This window comes from Gallus gallus, chromosome 9 (genome assembly GCF_016699485.2).
Source record: "Gallus gallus isolate bGalGal1 chromosome 9, bGalGal1.mat.broiler.GRCg7b, whole genome shotgun sequence".
In the NCBI taxonomy this organism is placed as follows: domain Eukaryota; kingdom Metazoa; phylum Chordata; class Aves; order Galliformes; family Phasianidae; genus Gallus; species Gallus gallus.
Genome location: NC_052540.1, coordinates 8,409,131 through 8,424,951, shown reverse-complemented (window position 1 = coordinate 8,424,951; position 15,821 = coordinate 8,409,131). Strand labels below are relative to the sequence as shown.

At 38.3% G+C, this 15,821-nt stretch overlaps 1 protein-coding gene across 4 annotated transcripts in view; it reads right to left on the bottom strand.

Moving 5' to 3' along the window:
- The window catches only part of NYAP2 (neuronal tyrosine-phosphorylated phosphoinositide-3-kinase adaptor 2), a 156,239-nt gene that overhangs the window by 113,201 nt on the left and 27,217 nt on the right, over positions 1–15,821 (bottom strand). For all 4 annotated transcript variants that reach the window (XM_046898618.1, XM_422618.8, XM_046898619.1 and 1 more), the window contains one exon: positions 9,095–9,337. In XM_046898618.1, the coding sequence (XP_046754574.1) occupies positions 9,095–9,337 (243 nt within the window). The remainder of the gene's footprint in view (positions 1–9,094; positions 9,338–15,821) is intronic.

The following is a 15,821-nucleotide window of genomic DNA, read 5'->3' as shown; positions in this document are numbered from 1 at the left end:
TTAATGTTGATTGTTAATCTGATATGCATAAAATTGGATACCTACATCACTACTGTTACAAGCGAGTTGTTTCCCTCATATGAAAATTGCATAACATAGTATATTGATTTTTAGTGAAACTATTTTTAATCTGTTTATGGAAGATGAATATCAAAATATAGTCACTGAAGTAGTGGATGCAGATTCAAGATGCAAATAACCAATTTTGTCATGCAACTGTTTTTCGTTTATTACAAAATTGCTGACATATCTTTCAAGTTCATCTCATTACCAGAAATTAGAGAAATGAGATCACTAGGCAGAGCTCCTACTAATGTGATTTTGGTGTTAGCAGTCTAATTTTTTTAATTAGCCTCTCTTTGTTTCCTGATTCAGACTTGCACATTGTAGAAGGCTGCAGGATTTTCTGTCAGATTTACAAGGCTGGGGCAGAAAATAAGCTACATAACTTCTCATGCTCCCCAATACCTCTTTCAGCCCTGAGCTTTCTGCAGACAGCAGGAATTTGCTTCTCCACAGCTCTGCATGCAGAGAAGCAAAACAAACTTTACATTTAATTATAGAAGATTATTCTCTAGATGGGCTACATTTTTAAACAATCCTTTTTTTTTTTTCATTACTAAAGGACTCAGCAGTTTCCTTTTGTCTTTAAAGATTCAATTAAAAGTATGTTTCAGAAATTAAATTACAGCATGAAATTAGCTAAGGGTATGAAATACTGCATTTGCCCTAGCATTCAGGGAAAGGCTGTACAAAGCAATTCACTTAATGGCTCCTAACATGTGATCTCAACTTAATAACTAAAGTGCCCTCAGCTAGCAGAGGATCTACTGGTGAGATATGCCCTATATAACCCACGGAAAGGAGGAATGGATTAAACACAGGTAAATTTTGTTAATTTATGGTAAACCCTGCAGTTACTCTCATTTTTGATCTTTTAGAATATTACAGTTTTGTCACATAACACACTTGTTGGCAGGAGTGTCTCTGTGTTGGTTTTGGCTGGCTGAGGCCTGTCAATCTTGACATGTTCCAGAAGCATCTGCTCATGTCTGTTGGAAGCATCTCTCTCTCTCCAGCTTTTGGTGTGTACTGCTGGATGTAATTCATCACAACGACCTCGGATACACTTCAGCTTAATCTGTGCTGTACTAATATAGGGAAAGAAGCAAGCAGTCCTTTAACTCTTCAGCTGTCCCCTTAGTCACTGGTTGGGTTCCATTTTGACTTGGGCCCTGGTGCACACACACTGTTAGTTACAGAGGAATCTAATTTCCATTTAGGATCCCTGGGTACTGAGTAACAACAAACTAGGAAACAATTCCACTTAGACTGCCCTCTGTGGGACCAAAATAACTCACTTGTCCCATCCACAAGGCTCCCAGCAGTGCCCGAGCCCAGTGGGGCCAACCCTGGGGCTGAGCAGGTCCTGCCCCACATCACTCACACCAGTGGGTGTTGGTGAGTACCATGCCTCATGGACACTTTCCAAACTTTTACATTATAAAGACTTGGATTAAATAGTCAAGCACCATAGCATGTTTGTGTTTTCATGTGGAGGAGAATGAATAAATAAGAAGCATGTGTAGCCTGTCAGAAGGGTGCTGAGAAGAACAGGCAATGGCAACAAATGCCTGCCAGCTGGGTGGGGTATGAAGTAATCTGTATTATCATTAACAACAGCAAAATGCAGCTGTGATTTATGGCACTGTAAGGAGCAGAGGACTGAGCTGTTTTGCTGAAAGCACATATTTTTCTTCAACTTCATCAACAGTATTATTAAACAATAGGTTTTGCTGTAGGTACTGAAAGAATCAGTCATGTTACCGTACTGCTAGCACAGATACTCAGTTCTTCTGTGTTGTCTGAGAGGTGTTCATTAGAGACACCTGTGGCATAACATCCTACATGCATGTGGATGAATGTGCTTCTGTGTGTGCCTAGGAGTGTGGCTAGCTGCAATTTTGCTGCTTGTGGGTCACGGGTACTTTCTGCATGTCTTCTGTACAAGAATCAGCTTAAGAATCAGTGAATTCATCATTCAGGTCACAGCTAACAATATCATTTGTCAGGTATCACTGAATTTCAACTTGGAGTAAGTTGTGGTTACTGGATGCCTTGAATGAGCTAGAACAGATCAATGCTTCAGTTTTGCCAGCAGTCCTGTGCTGGGCTTTGCTAGTGTTACATGACATCAGTTGTGCTGTTGTGCTAAATGTATTTCTTCATTAATTAAGTCCAACCTAGATTAATTAAAGACTACCTGGGAATGCTTCAAAATGGTCTTGCCTTTTTTTTTTTTTAACAGTCTTTACAACAGCAGTTATGTTTGTTTTTTTTCCTGCCCTTATTTACTCTATGCAACTTCATACTGTATTTGAAAACACTTTCCAAGCAAACACTTAACCCTGATAAGAAATAGCGGCACCATCAGAACTTCAAAAACTTGCACAGAACATCTACTGAACAGCTCTACACGCGTTTCTGCCTTGCTAAGGAGGGCTTGGTAAGAGGCAATGCCGGGCAAGTTAAAATTACAATCATATTGTATCACTGAAGTAAAATAAGGAGATAGTGAGGAAACTAGAAACAAAGCTAGGTTAGGAACAATAGCCTAAACTGTACATTATGATCCACACACCACACAGCAACTTCCAGCAATGGCACCTAAAGAGCCATCTCCCAGGGGTGCACCAGACCTTCTCTGTAGTCTCAGGCTGCTGAGAGCACACAGGCTGCAGGTTGTGTCTGAACATCCACCACAATGGAGCTCGACCATGGCCAGCTTGCTCCTTTACACCAGCAGCCAGACAGTTCATGAACAGCAACAGCATGCAGCCACTTTTACTGGATTCTAGCAAGGAAAGGACTCTGTAACCCATGTATAAGTCCTCTGGGCTCTCTGTGACCCCATGCTTCCAATTATGCTTTTAAAAACAGCAAATGAATCAGGAGCCACAACATGCCCACTTACACACTGGACCAGCATATGCTTCACCAATTTATGAAGTGATGAAGGGGAACAGATCCTGTATTTCTCTGAAAAGCACAGGAAGGTATACATAGAAGTCCTAAAATCTTGCTCTATTGAAAGTAATATCAAGATTTAGATACAAAACCGATCATATATATACATTTTTTTTTGTGCTTAGGATTACCATGCAGGCTATCAGCCACTTACATTTTAAATGACATTTGTTGCATGACTGTCCCAAAAATCAAACTACCCAGAACAACAGTAACAGTAATAAAATGTAGTTTGCATTGTGACTGTTGTTCTATTTTCTGTGGCAATAATACAGACAGCCATATGGATACGAGCATTTGGAAGGGAGGATTTGTTGGCTAGATCTTCACATCTGTTTACTTATAGATGCAACAAAAATACATTTGGAGGTCACTGACTGCACAACCATTTTACTTACTCTTGATGAAAAGACTGTCAAATCTACCCCCTTCTACTTCAACTCTACTTCAAAAGAGACCATCATTTTAATAAGAAAAAAGGTTTTGAAAACATACTAAAATTAGTCTCTTTCACACCTCACCAGCCACTTCATCCATAAAGGTGGTATCACAGCAATCCTTAATTCAGGATAAAATCAGCATGCAACACGTCAAGAAAGAAGAAGAAAACAGAAGCACTGCTACATACATAAACCCATAACCCATATTGTTTGATTAAGAAAGCATGCACTACTGACCCCATATCCAAAAGCTACATTCATGGAGGAAATCTTAATTAAAAACAGAGCAAACAAAAAATATACCACCTCCCTCCCCCCAAAAACTCCACACCAACACATCAAATCAATAACAACAGGTTCATAAGCTAGCAACTTGTAACATCTCAGTGATATGCTTGCAGATATTTTAACTGTGTCCTCACAACAATCAGAAAATACTTATTGACTTCATCCATATCTTCCTTGGGGTCTAGCTGGAAGCATAAAGTCCCAACTTAGAAACATCTAGTTCACAAAGCAAAATTCCAACTACAGGCTAACGTTCAGAGAACAACAACAACAACAGTATTTTAAGCGTTGCTTGCCTAAAGCACTTTTCTGAGTTCAATATATTTTTGAAGTTAACGTTATTGTAAACAGTAAGTTCATTATGACATAATTTTCCTTAGGTTATTTTTTATTCTGATAGTAGCCTTTTGGTAGAAACACTTAAAAATACCCTAAGATTAACACATTTTCTCAGTTGAACAGATCTTTTGGCAGTGAATAATCCCATACTCAGAACTATATTTATATTTGCTTGCTGTCACCCACACTTAAAACTTAACTTTTAGCCAAAGGGCACCTATCTTATGTCTTGTTTATGAAGGAATCTAAGGACAGAAACTACTGAAAACTACAGATGGATAATATCTGACCTTAATTGCCTCCACCATGCTAAAAAAAGAAAGGAAAAAAAAAGGAAGAAGAAAACAGCAAGAGAAAATTATCTTACTTTTGTTGATGGGTCAGTCTTCATTATTTGGTTTGCCATAGGAAGGAGAGGTTAGGATGACAGCTGTTCATTACAATCCCATCTTCATTACAAGAGCTTAACTCTGCTACTGGCTGGCTGGCCCATTTCTGCTAGCTTTAGCACAAAACAGTGCTCCTGAAAGCTCCTCCTCTTGACAGCATCTGTCTGGATACTACCCACAACAAGCAGAAACAAGGCTTTCTGCAGAGCCATTTAGGTGCTGGGAATGAGCTAGAATAGGGTAAACTATTAGAAGCAGAAATACTTTGGTAGCAAAGCCCAGGAGGTGGCAGTTAGAAGTGCATGTCTACTGACACCATCAGCTTTACACATCAGTTACATCTTTGTAATGCTACAAATCAAAACAACAACATTCCTGATAGAAACAGTAGCTTAAATGATGCCTAAAAACTAAAAGGCAAACTTTCAAAGCATACATTCCTATGAAACTGTGTAGCCCCAGCCACTCCCTATAATTAATGCAATGTGTCTCAGCTGTGAGAGAAATAGGAGGAAGAAGTGGAGGAGCTAGGGTTCATTATTTCCTACTACCATTTTAAAAGCCACCAATGAAGCATCCACACAAGACATCAATGTAACAAATGCAATGTACCTAAATATATGCAATTTCATCATGAATGAGTAGGAAAGCAACTGCTCATAGTAGCCTATGCAAAGTCAAAATACTCACCTTTTCTCTGGCACTCAGAACAGCAGAGGTTATTCTATCTTCTATTCCCAGAAACACTGCCTATGGCAGATACTGTATCATTGCAAGTGTACATCTCAAATCACTGCAACTTATTCCCAGTGAAAATAATGCTGCTTCATAATTTATTTGCAATTTATAACTTTGTGGGCAATGTACCAGTATGTTCTTTTGGTGTGGACATAGATTCCTAAACAGACAACGATGAAGCAGTGAGATCAGACAAAAAAAACAGGACAAGTGAGGGTCTAAGAATTAGGCTTAAAATACATATACTAACATTTACTGTGGCTTACTCTCAGCTACTGATCAGCACGTTAACCTTATTTTCTCTGCATGATTGCTAAGTACTCTACTAAAATTAGGTCAGAAATTCAGATCAGATCAGCTGACTCAGCCCAGCAAGATCAGACAAAGGCTAGTTGCTTGTTTTCCCCCTCACAATCCAATACGATGCATGCTTTATCCCCTTCAATTTACATTAGATCCATACATTTTTCCCCACAATTAACCTATCAGAACCACAGAGAATGAAACAGCAATCACACTAAAGGTGCATGAGTGCTACTGAGGACGCACAGCACAACCTATTCTCTGCGAGGCAAAATATAAAATAACATTTTTTTAAAAGGTCATTTTTTAGATCTTGTTTCTAAACTGCTGAAACTAATGCATTTCAGTGAACTTTTAAGTCATGCAGCATTGGTTATCAGACGTTTCACATAAATAACAGCTTCCTCAAAATAGTATTTGCGTGAATACCAGCACTGTATTAGATAATAAAGTGCTCATTAATTTGTTAATATATATGAATATCCTACTTCTCAAAGAGCATCTGAACTCTGAAATTGCTTATCAAAAAATTAAAAATCAAAAAAAGCTTATCAAAAATTAAATAATCAGACAAATACAATTTTCAGTAGGTACCAAAGACTTTCAGCTGCTTTATTTTCATTCTTGGAGAAAAACGGGGTGATTTCTTTACTCTGTGTTTGCTGGACACCCTCCGTCCCTGTTCAAAATCTACCTGCTGTTAGTCCCAGGGTATATCCCTGGTTGCTACAGAGATTGTTTTTGGTTGCTGATAGTCTCTGGACTGTTTGCATAGTTATCACTGCACATGAGCACTAATTGCTATCTAGGCCACACTATCAGGAGTTAGGGAGAATGTAAATACCCACCAAGATAAGGTTAAAACATAAAGGAAATATTATAGAACAAAGAAGTAAACAATAATCCTACTTCACCTTTTTTGACTGCTGTTTTTCAATACATAGAAGAGCCTTGGAGGTTACTACAGGGAGCAGACTTGACTGCCATCAGCCTCAGTGATGTTATGACATCATTGTTCCTTTACTCAAATCAGATGTTTTTCCTGGATCTGTTATTGCTTTTAGTTTTACTAACCAAGAGTTGATCACGAATATCTCCTTCTCCTTCCCAAATTTATACAGGGAATAGACAGAAAAACGATAAAGATAACATTTTCTGAGATTTCCTAGGGTGATTTCCTACTTGTTTCCTTAGAAGGGTATTGGCCTTAAAACTCAATGATACTGAGATAAGCCAAAAGGGAAGGGAGTGGAGGGTACCACCACAAACATGGTTTCCCACAGAAGAGTGCTACAGCCAAGAAATGCTGGTGCCTCCAAATCTCACTCACATATGTATACACATACATGCTGTTCCTCAGAGAAACCCACGGTATTGTTGGGAATCTTCCTTGTTTTCTGACACAGTATCTGGGGGGGTAGAGCTTTGTTCTCAAGAATTCCAATTCAACATGAGCAAGAAATTTCAAGATTTGGCCTGAATCATCAACAGTTATTCAGACCTCTTCCTCAAATAACTTTGCCAAGAACAATTAAAAAACAAACACATAAAACAACTAAGATTTAGGAAATATTGAAACCATTCAAATTAGGCATAGAGAAGCTTAGCAACAGGGATACAGAGAACCAGGTAAGTCCACACTAAATAAATCTGTACATGCTGACTGTTTTACCTTATCAAATGAAGCTGCCACCACGACGACTAGGGAACTTATTCTTCCAGCAATTATAAATTAATTGGAAAGTGACATTTCAATAACATTCAAAATATTTGAAATTTTAATTGGAATATCTTTTCTTCAGTGGAGAAGAGCCAACTATTTATAAGGAGAAGGTACTTTTCATCTCACTGCTTTAAAGCACCAGTTTATTGACATCAGACAAGCACTTTTGTTTCGCAGGGGAGAAATTCAAATCTTTCCTCTGCTTCATGCAACTGCATCTTAAATCCCCCTTCCATCAGACCCTACTTCTTCCTCTTGGAAATTCTGAAATTTATGTAAATGTGTAGTAGTCAAAAGACAGAGAAGGCAGATGACATAAATGGTTTTTGTTCTAACTACTAAAGGCACTCATATTTAATACAAACGTTCCAGTTCTTGCTCCCAGGAACATAAAACAAAAATAGCAAGAATTGTACAAAATTCATCAAACCTGCATAGATCAAAACAAAACAAACAACACCTACATTAATTTGTTGCAAATAAAAAAGCTTTTCCTCATTAAGTCATGCTTAGCAGAGCTCCTGCTACAGGCTACCTGTGCCTTTGGCTCTTTAATAGTTTGAATCCCTCTAAACATCGCCCAGAAGGAAGTGACAAGATAACTAATCCTGAAGACACCAAAACACTGCATTAGCACTCATTATTCACTTTAATTACACATTAGTTTTATGTCCTCTACAGAATCCAAAATAGTGAAAATCCAGAAAATTCTACATCCTAGAATGTAAAGCAGCCACAATTTTCTTTATGGTCCTTCTCCTTCTCCCATCAAACTGTATGTGCTGTTCTCTTTTAAACATTCCATCAAAATTACCAGATTACTGAGGCATTGATAGAGTGTTCACAGCACAGCACGTCTGTTATACCTGCATGCACAGTACCCAAGATATGGCATAAAATTAATCATTTGAACTGAAATATGGAAGATTCATGCTGGGGGAAAAAAATTCAAAGGACCTCCTATCAGTTTGAGCCCAAGCCATTCATTTGCATATAAAAGTTTAGTGTACACATGGATGATTTATCTTTATTACACAATTTGTCTATCTCCTCAAGACAACTCGAATTTTCATGCATATGTGCACTTACGTATATACATACGTTTTTATATACAGGTATCTCCATACAGAGATATAGATTCATCACATTGACCCCTTTTTTCATGTCTAAAAGGCTGCAGATTTAGTTGCTATCCACTGGCACAAGACACCAGGTCATGTGAGTGCTCCTCTCATTAGCTGTCAATTAAAATCAATTGAAGTATTCAAGAAGAGCCATTATAGGGTTGTGCCCACCAGCTGCAATATCCACTTTCTTCTAAATGAATTGTGTTGTTTTTTTTTTTTTTTACTTCCGAAATTGCAGAATGGTGAAGAAATCATACATAACATGACAGATTTGTTTTTTTAGATAGCAGTTAGAGAGCTTTGAAAATTTACCAAATTTGAAATATCAACTCAAAGAGAATCTGTTTCCATCTGTGAGGCTGCCTTATCTTGCAATGGTAAACCTTTGAACAAAGTAGACATTGTCCATCTAACAGCTGTTCCAAATACCTAAACTTTTTGTTACAAATCACACCTGCTGAAGATGCCACACATGCTCAAAACTAATACATTTTGGTGGGAATACTCTCTTCTGTTGAGGAGAACCATTCCACACCGTCTACGCAATATAATAAATATGCAATTAGCAGCCTGAAACTGGCCAACGACAGGCTATAATGCTTTTACCAGGAAGTGGCTGGAAGTCAACTCATCTACACATTTTTACAGTTGCTGACATTATGAACCTCTCACTGTTCATTCACTCTGACAGACCACTAATCTTTTTATCAAAATAGTTACCGTTTTATTGCTTCTTCTTGTTTTCGGCGTTTTTCGCTCTTTTCTTTCAAGTAAGCCAGGTTTGTTTCATTCCTCATGCGATCATTCTCTCGAGCAATGTCTGATGCATTCTGTATAACCAAGCCATCATAGGCCTTCATCCCCATATCTTCAATATACTGGAGAAAGGCGCCCAAAGTGACCTCCTCCTTATTAGAACTCATCATCTTGCAGGAGATAATGAACAAAGGAAAGTAATGTTTCCTGCGGGATGAAAAACACATAATACCTTAATCAGTAGGAAAATACCTTACGGTTTATGATAGCGAGATTGTATCAATTGTAATTAACATCTCTGTAAGAGAACTTTTACACTTTCTTCTGTCTAAAGAATAATAAACAAAGCAAATCTGAACACAGATCTATACAGAACGTTGGCTTCCCTAGATCTCAGTTCGAATTGGATTGAAAAGGCTTCCAATGACAATGGGTCCTTTTACAATTTAGGTAAAGCTGCACTAAAGCAGATCATCAGACCACATTCCTATTCTGCAGGATATACAAAAAATTGAGGTGGAAAATACTGTCCCATGCTTTAGAATAAAACAAATAATAATACTTTGTATTCAGGCTCAAAATGTAGAAATAAATATTGTTTAATAGTTTCCTATATTTCTTAATAGCATGGAAATTAGTTTACAAGCCCCTGGTCATCTGCTGCCCAGCACTTTATTAGCTTGAACTCCAAGAATGGACGTGAAAGCTCAACTCAGCTGGGACCTGCAGACGTGAAGCATTTGAATTCTCCAGGCTTCCACAGGCGCAACACATACTGATTCACAGCACCCACAGTCAAGCAGCATGGAGCAGACACACTTGGATCCTTAGCTCACTCCTGCCTCCGTGGCAGGCAGTATAAAAGCTCTTACAAGCTCTCCACTGAGGAGCAGACATCCTGGGAGTCATAAGACCCCCCAGAGTACAGACATCAGTAAATACTACAGGTGACTAAAGGCAAGGTAAAATTACCGGAGACATACTGTCCAGCTGAACTCTATGTAACTTCATTAAAGATATGTTATGTCAGTAAAGCAGAATGTTAAAAAGCAGGAATGTACCATCTTATTGTGCTTTCCTGGTTTAAAGTACTGAGACATCTGGATCTTGAATGGCACAGTCCCTGCACACCAAGGAGGGGGGGAGGCATCACTTTACAGAAGCAGGCTTGATTCAGTGTCAGTGACACGATGGCAGGCTGGGCAGCTGAATGCAGCTCTCCAAGGCACGCCTGCTCTTTGCACCCCTCCCTTCTGCAAAAAGGATGGTGTGACTTCTCGGAACGTGCCTGAGAATGATGCCAGCACTGCAACTCTAAGTGATCTTATTCAATAGGCAATGAGTAATCTGTCTGCACGCTGTTTTTAGGGGCAGAGCCCCTGCATAACAAGCATCAATTTTTTTTTCTTCATTTCTTAGAATACTGCCATATTTGTAACATTAATTATATTGATTGTTAGGCAAAATTCTGATCAGGATAGGCCCTGATTTGAAAATAAACTGATAGATTCTAGCAACAATCACTGCAGGCCTTCAGGAACAACCCTGAACATGAGAACAAAATGTTCTTACATCCACAATGTAAGTAATCTGCAGGGCACATGAATGGTAGGGAAACATTTCCATTCTTTTCGCCTTATTTTTAATTATCTGAAGTAGCAATAGCAACAAGCTAATTTTAGACAGTTAGTGATTAATGTGAATGCAAGCAAATTACTTCTTCCCTTGTTTTCCACTTTTCTATATCCAAATTGTTTCTGTTCAATGCTAAACTGAGTGTTAAAACCATGAAGATTCAGAGGGTGAGAAGGGTCTGCTGCTATCATCTCCTCTGCCCCCCAGGACAACCTCTTCTATCATCTGGGCCTTAATACAAGCACAAAACTGGTGATCAGGGTCACCAAATTGAACTTAATGTATTTCCAGGCAAAGGTATAGGTATCTTCAACTAATCCCTGCAGGGTACAATCAGGGAAGGGGTCTTAGCACAGTCCAAATGTGAATGTATCCAATTTCACACAGCTTTCACACTGGAGGTGGCTAGAACTCCTCTGGGTTGGAATACACATCAAGCCATCATATACATTCACTGTACATTGCTTGGTATCTACAGAGTAGTGAAATGGGAAGCTGACATTACAATAAGCTAAACAGATTCTATCAATGCTAGTCATGCTTCAGTAGGCATAATTTCAGACCAATTCTTAAACTTTCTGATTTTGAAAATAAGTCCAGGCACTAGAGTCGCTACCTGGGCAATGAGGCCTGCCTGATTAAAAACAATACTTGTGGCATAGAGGGCTCTAACTCCAGAGCCTCCATACTTCATAGATGGTACCTGATCTTGATTGTTAAAATCTAGGCCGTTACACATTTCTATTAATTTTCCATTTTTCACTTCTAGTAAAGTACAGTTTCTGCATTGGTGATACATTGCATTACATTCAGATAAACCTGTAAAACAGAATTCTCACTGTAGAGACCTTAATGGTAATTTTGCCATTGGTTTCTCTAAAGACTAGATTTTACTCCTGAAACATAGTATGAAATTTTATCCTGAGGATAACTTCAGGGCCTTTAGTAAATGCAGGTCAGACCCATTTTACTAAGAGATCAAGAACGTCATCTGCTTTGCATCCTCTTTTACAACACCATGACTGCCTTTTTTTTTTTTTCCTTCTTCTCCATGCTTCTCCTTCTTTGAGAAGTCTAGAATGAATGACACTTTAGGATATACTGAATCTCCTTTTAAGTTTATTCATATAAAAGAGCATTAATGCCAACGTCATTCTAATTTGAAATTGTTCAAAACAATCAAGTTTCTGGTCAGTAAATACAGTATACAAAATATTTGTTCAGCTGTGTAATCACTATTACAAAATTCATGCAGAATGCCAAAAATCTTCATGGCATTGAATAAATAGATTGTGATGTATTCTTTGCTCCATTGGGGCAGACAGGGAGTCCAATCCTGCAACACTTCTGAGCATAACTATAGCTATTGTAGTGCTCTTGCAACAGTCAGCACCTGCACACTTGTGACACCAAATTGACCTCAAGGCACTCCTGAACAACCTGTCTTGGGATGCCAAGAGACTTCAAAAACTTGAATCAGCTCTTACAGCTGTACTTTGAAAAGCATCTATACCAATATACCAATAGCAAGCATTTTCTGAACCAAAAACTGCATACATCCTGCACACAGGCTATTTCACAGCTTCGTCACATTTACTATTGGAAAGTTGTGTATGCAATGCTTAAATAGGGAATAAAAATTACGAACAGCTGGGACAAAAAGCTTGACTAATTACTGTAAACATTTTTAAAGTATTGGTATTCCTTGCATAGCACACTCGGATTTTTTTTGTTTTTAAACTGGTAGCAGTGCCACTTCAGAGTGCCACTCACCCCAGTAAATTTGCTTTCTAACTGCAATATACTACAACCAAAACACGTGGCCTATCAAGTCACATGCATCATTGGTTTGCCATCCTGCTCAGGAAATGCTGATTGCAAGCAGCACTGATCTACTCCTGATCAAAGGTTCTGCTTGCTGCTGTACTCAGGCAGTGAGCAATTCCTAACCATCTGTCAGGGCAGATACAAGTACAAGCAAATGCTCTGAGTACATTTATATTTGATTAAAAATATGCAAATGCCAGTTGTTAAATATGTAATGCAAGCTGTAGGTGAGGCACCACCATTTCAGTAACCCTAATATACACATTGCAGAAAGATATTTTAGTAATTAGTTACAAGGATCATGCAGGGTCACCTCTGTATTTGCAATCAAATTGGTTTTAGTCCATTTTGATTATTGAAACCAATATACGCTGGAAAATTATAACTGGGAGTTGCTCTGCTTGGGAAATTCTTGTAATTCTCCTTTTCCTCTCTTCACTGTGAAGGAACAGGAGAAGATACTGAGAAGGATGAAAAGCTGTGGATTTCAGCTTCTGAAGTCAACATACTGAGAAGTCAACAGAAATGTGAGAAGTTTGTTGCAAGCGTTCAGTGAACACTGAACATTTTTTGAAATTCTCCTGAATGCAAGGACACACATAAGGAGTTCTCCAACACATTCACTTCACTGCTTAAAGGCTGCACTAACACTATGTGAAACCTCAGTGAGAAAAAGCAGACCTGCTCATTGTCACCTGACTCTCCAGCTGTCCCCAAATGGAGTTTCACACACCTCCACCTGTAGCTTAATCTTTGTTTTTTAAGTTATTAAGTAGGGTTTTTTAATCATGAGAACTCTAGGCATGTTCTAACAAGTTAATGCCAGGTGACTTGATAATCTCACACCAAATAATCCTACATTTATAACATCATTGTTCATTGGTTCTTTCAGTGCCATTGTGTTCATTAAAAAATATACAGACGACTTAAAACATCAAATGTTTTGTATTCAAGTTCTATAGCAAGTATAACCATTCTGGGAAAGATATTGGGACTTAACCATCCAGAAAAAGTCTCTGGCAATATAATCTCTTTTTGTTATCCAGGAAGGTAGAAATCCTCAAAGTCTTTAAGTGTCACTGCTTTCCTTCCAAATCAGACATTTGCAAAGCAGCACAGCACAGCTCACACTGTCTTTCCCGTGCAATCAGCTGCAATAAAGCAAGCAAGATTTCTGCGGGTTCCCCCACCCAGCCAGTACATCTGGCTTTCTGGCAAGAGCAAAGAGTCCCCTTACAGGTTTGGCCTAGAAATGTTTACATAAATGAATTCAAGATTTTTTAATGATCCAGATGCCAATTCTATGGAAGAATAAAGAGCAGTGCTTTACAAGACTGTTACATACCTTACTTCTAATTTAACTATGTGCTCTGATGTCAAACATACAGCTTCTTGGTCAAAACCAAAAGCACCCCCTTTTCACATGATCAGTGTGCAAAGATACTGAATTCATAATACAAGAAGCAATTGACCTAATATCACAATAACACAGTAGAGCTACATGGTAGCATTCAGATATATGTGGTTTTACTTCTTATTCACATGAAGATCTCCAAAATATCAGTTGCTTTTCAGCATGCTTGACAGCCATAAGCTGCAGCTGTGCTGCATTGAAAATCGACAATGCTGACATTAAACTGAAGGAGCTTTTTGAAGTAATGACAAAGGCACTGATTGCCTTCTCCCTAAATCAGAAGGATTTTTTGTGTTGTTATTTTAACATAAGAGAACAGAGCACAGTAACACAAGAGTGGGGTTGCCTAAAGTCCTGAGCCCAACCCTTGATTTATAAGCAGCCTACACACCTCTCCAGTCCTGTCCATCTCCCTTCCAATTACTACCACCTCTCTTTGAGAACACAAATTCACTTTCAAATTACCTGTCATTTCCTCCACGAAATTTAATATTTCCAGGAGGATTCTCCACAAATCAAAGATACTGATTGGCCATTCAGCCCTCAAGTTTGTGTTGTGGCATTCTAGTTGCTTGCAAGGCATTAAAAGCAAAGTAGACAAGCCATATCCAATTTTCACAAACTGCTGACCACAGCAGTGCTAATAAGGACCTAATGGCATTGAGTCTATAAAGAATATTTGCTCTGCAATGAAGAAAAAAGTCAGTGATGGAAAAAGCATACTACAGACTGCTTTCCAGAACTGTTAAACAGTCTCTTATAATAACTGTGCCTTACACCAACTGAGCTTTGAAATATCCAAACAGTTGAATGTCATGAGACAAATTTCTAAGGCATGCTTTTTAGAGCTGCATTCCCTGCTTGTTTTTAATAATTATCCAGCATTACTATTTTCACTCAGTGATGCATTAAGTTCTCACATAAAATAGAGAGACCTTTGAAATATATAGCAGGAAACTTGCAACCTATCATTTGACAAGTTTTTAATGCATACATTTAAGGAAAAAAATGATGCATTCACTAGGAAGGACAAAATATCCCCCTGTATTTTGACTGGGATTACAGATTATATACACCTCATCCTCATTATACTGCACAGCATGAGTTCTAGCACCTGGGTGAAATCACTGAAGCTAAGTAGTGCTAAGCCCTTCACTTAAAGAGGTTAAAAGTGGCTCCTTCAGTAGAATGAGAATGCTATTGCATGGGTTTAAAGAAGTAGTCCATTTCTACAGGCATCACAGCCTTCACAGGGGAAAGTTATTATCCCTACAGTTTTAAGAACCAAAAAATATTTTTTTAAAAAAAAAAGTACCTTGAGCCTTGATTTTTGGATCCATTGCTAGTGTTTTTGAAAAGGAAAAAGGTCTTTGCGAACAATGACTCTTCTATGAATCTAGAATGTAAAGAGCTGTTGTTTACTCTGCAATAAGGCAATGCTTCTATCACTTTTATCCCTTGAGGAAAATAAAGCTTCCTTCTAACCACATGGACACTGGGCAATTACAAAACCAGATTCAGGATGGCCAGCACTTAAGTGAAATTATGACATTTTGCCATCCCAGTATTATGAGGAAGACTTACAAACAAGAAGAAAAAGTCATGCACAGGGACATATTCACACATATTCCATATGCAAACTGAAGAGCATTTGAACTCAGACTGAGCTTTTTGCTGATGGATATGGTTTTTTTTTTTCCCCTCCTCCTCAGGAAAATGGAAAGGAGATTTCACTACCAACAGAATCAAGCTAAGATGCTATAAAATATTAAAGGTGCAGTGGGTTTGATAAGTAACTAACAGATGTTAGGAATT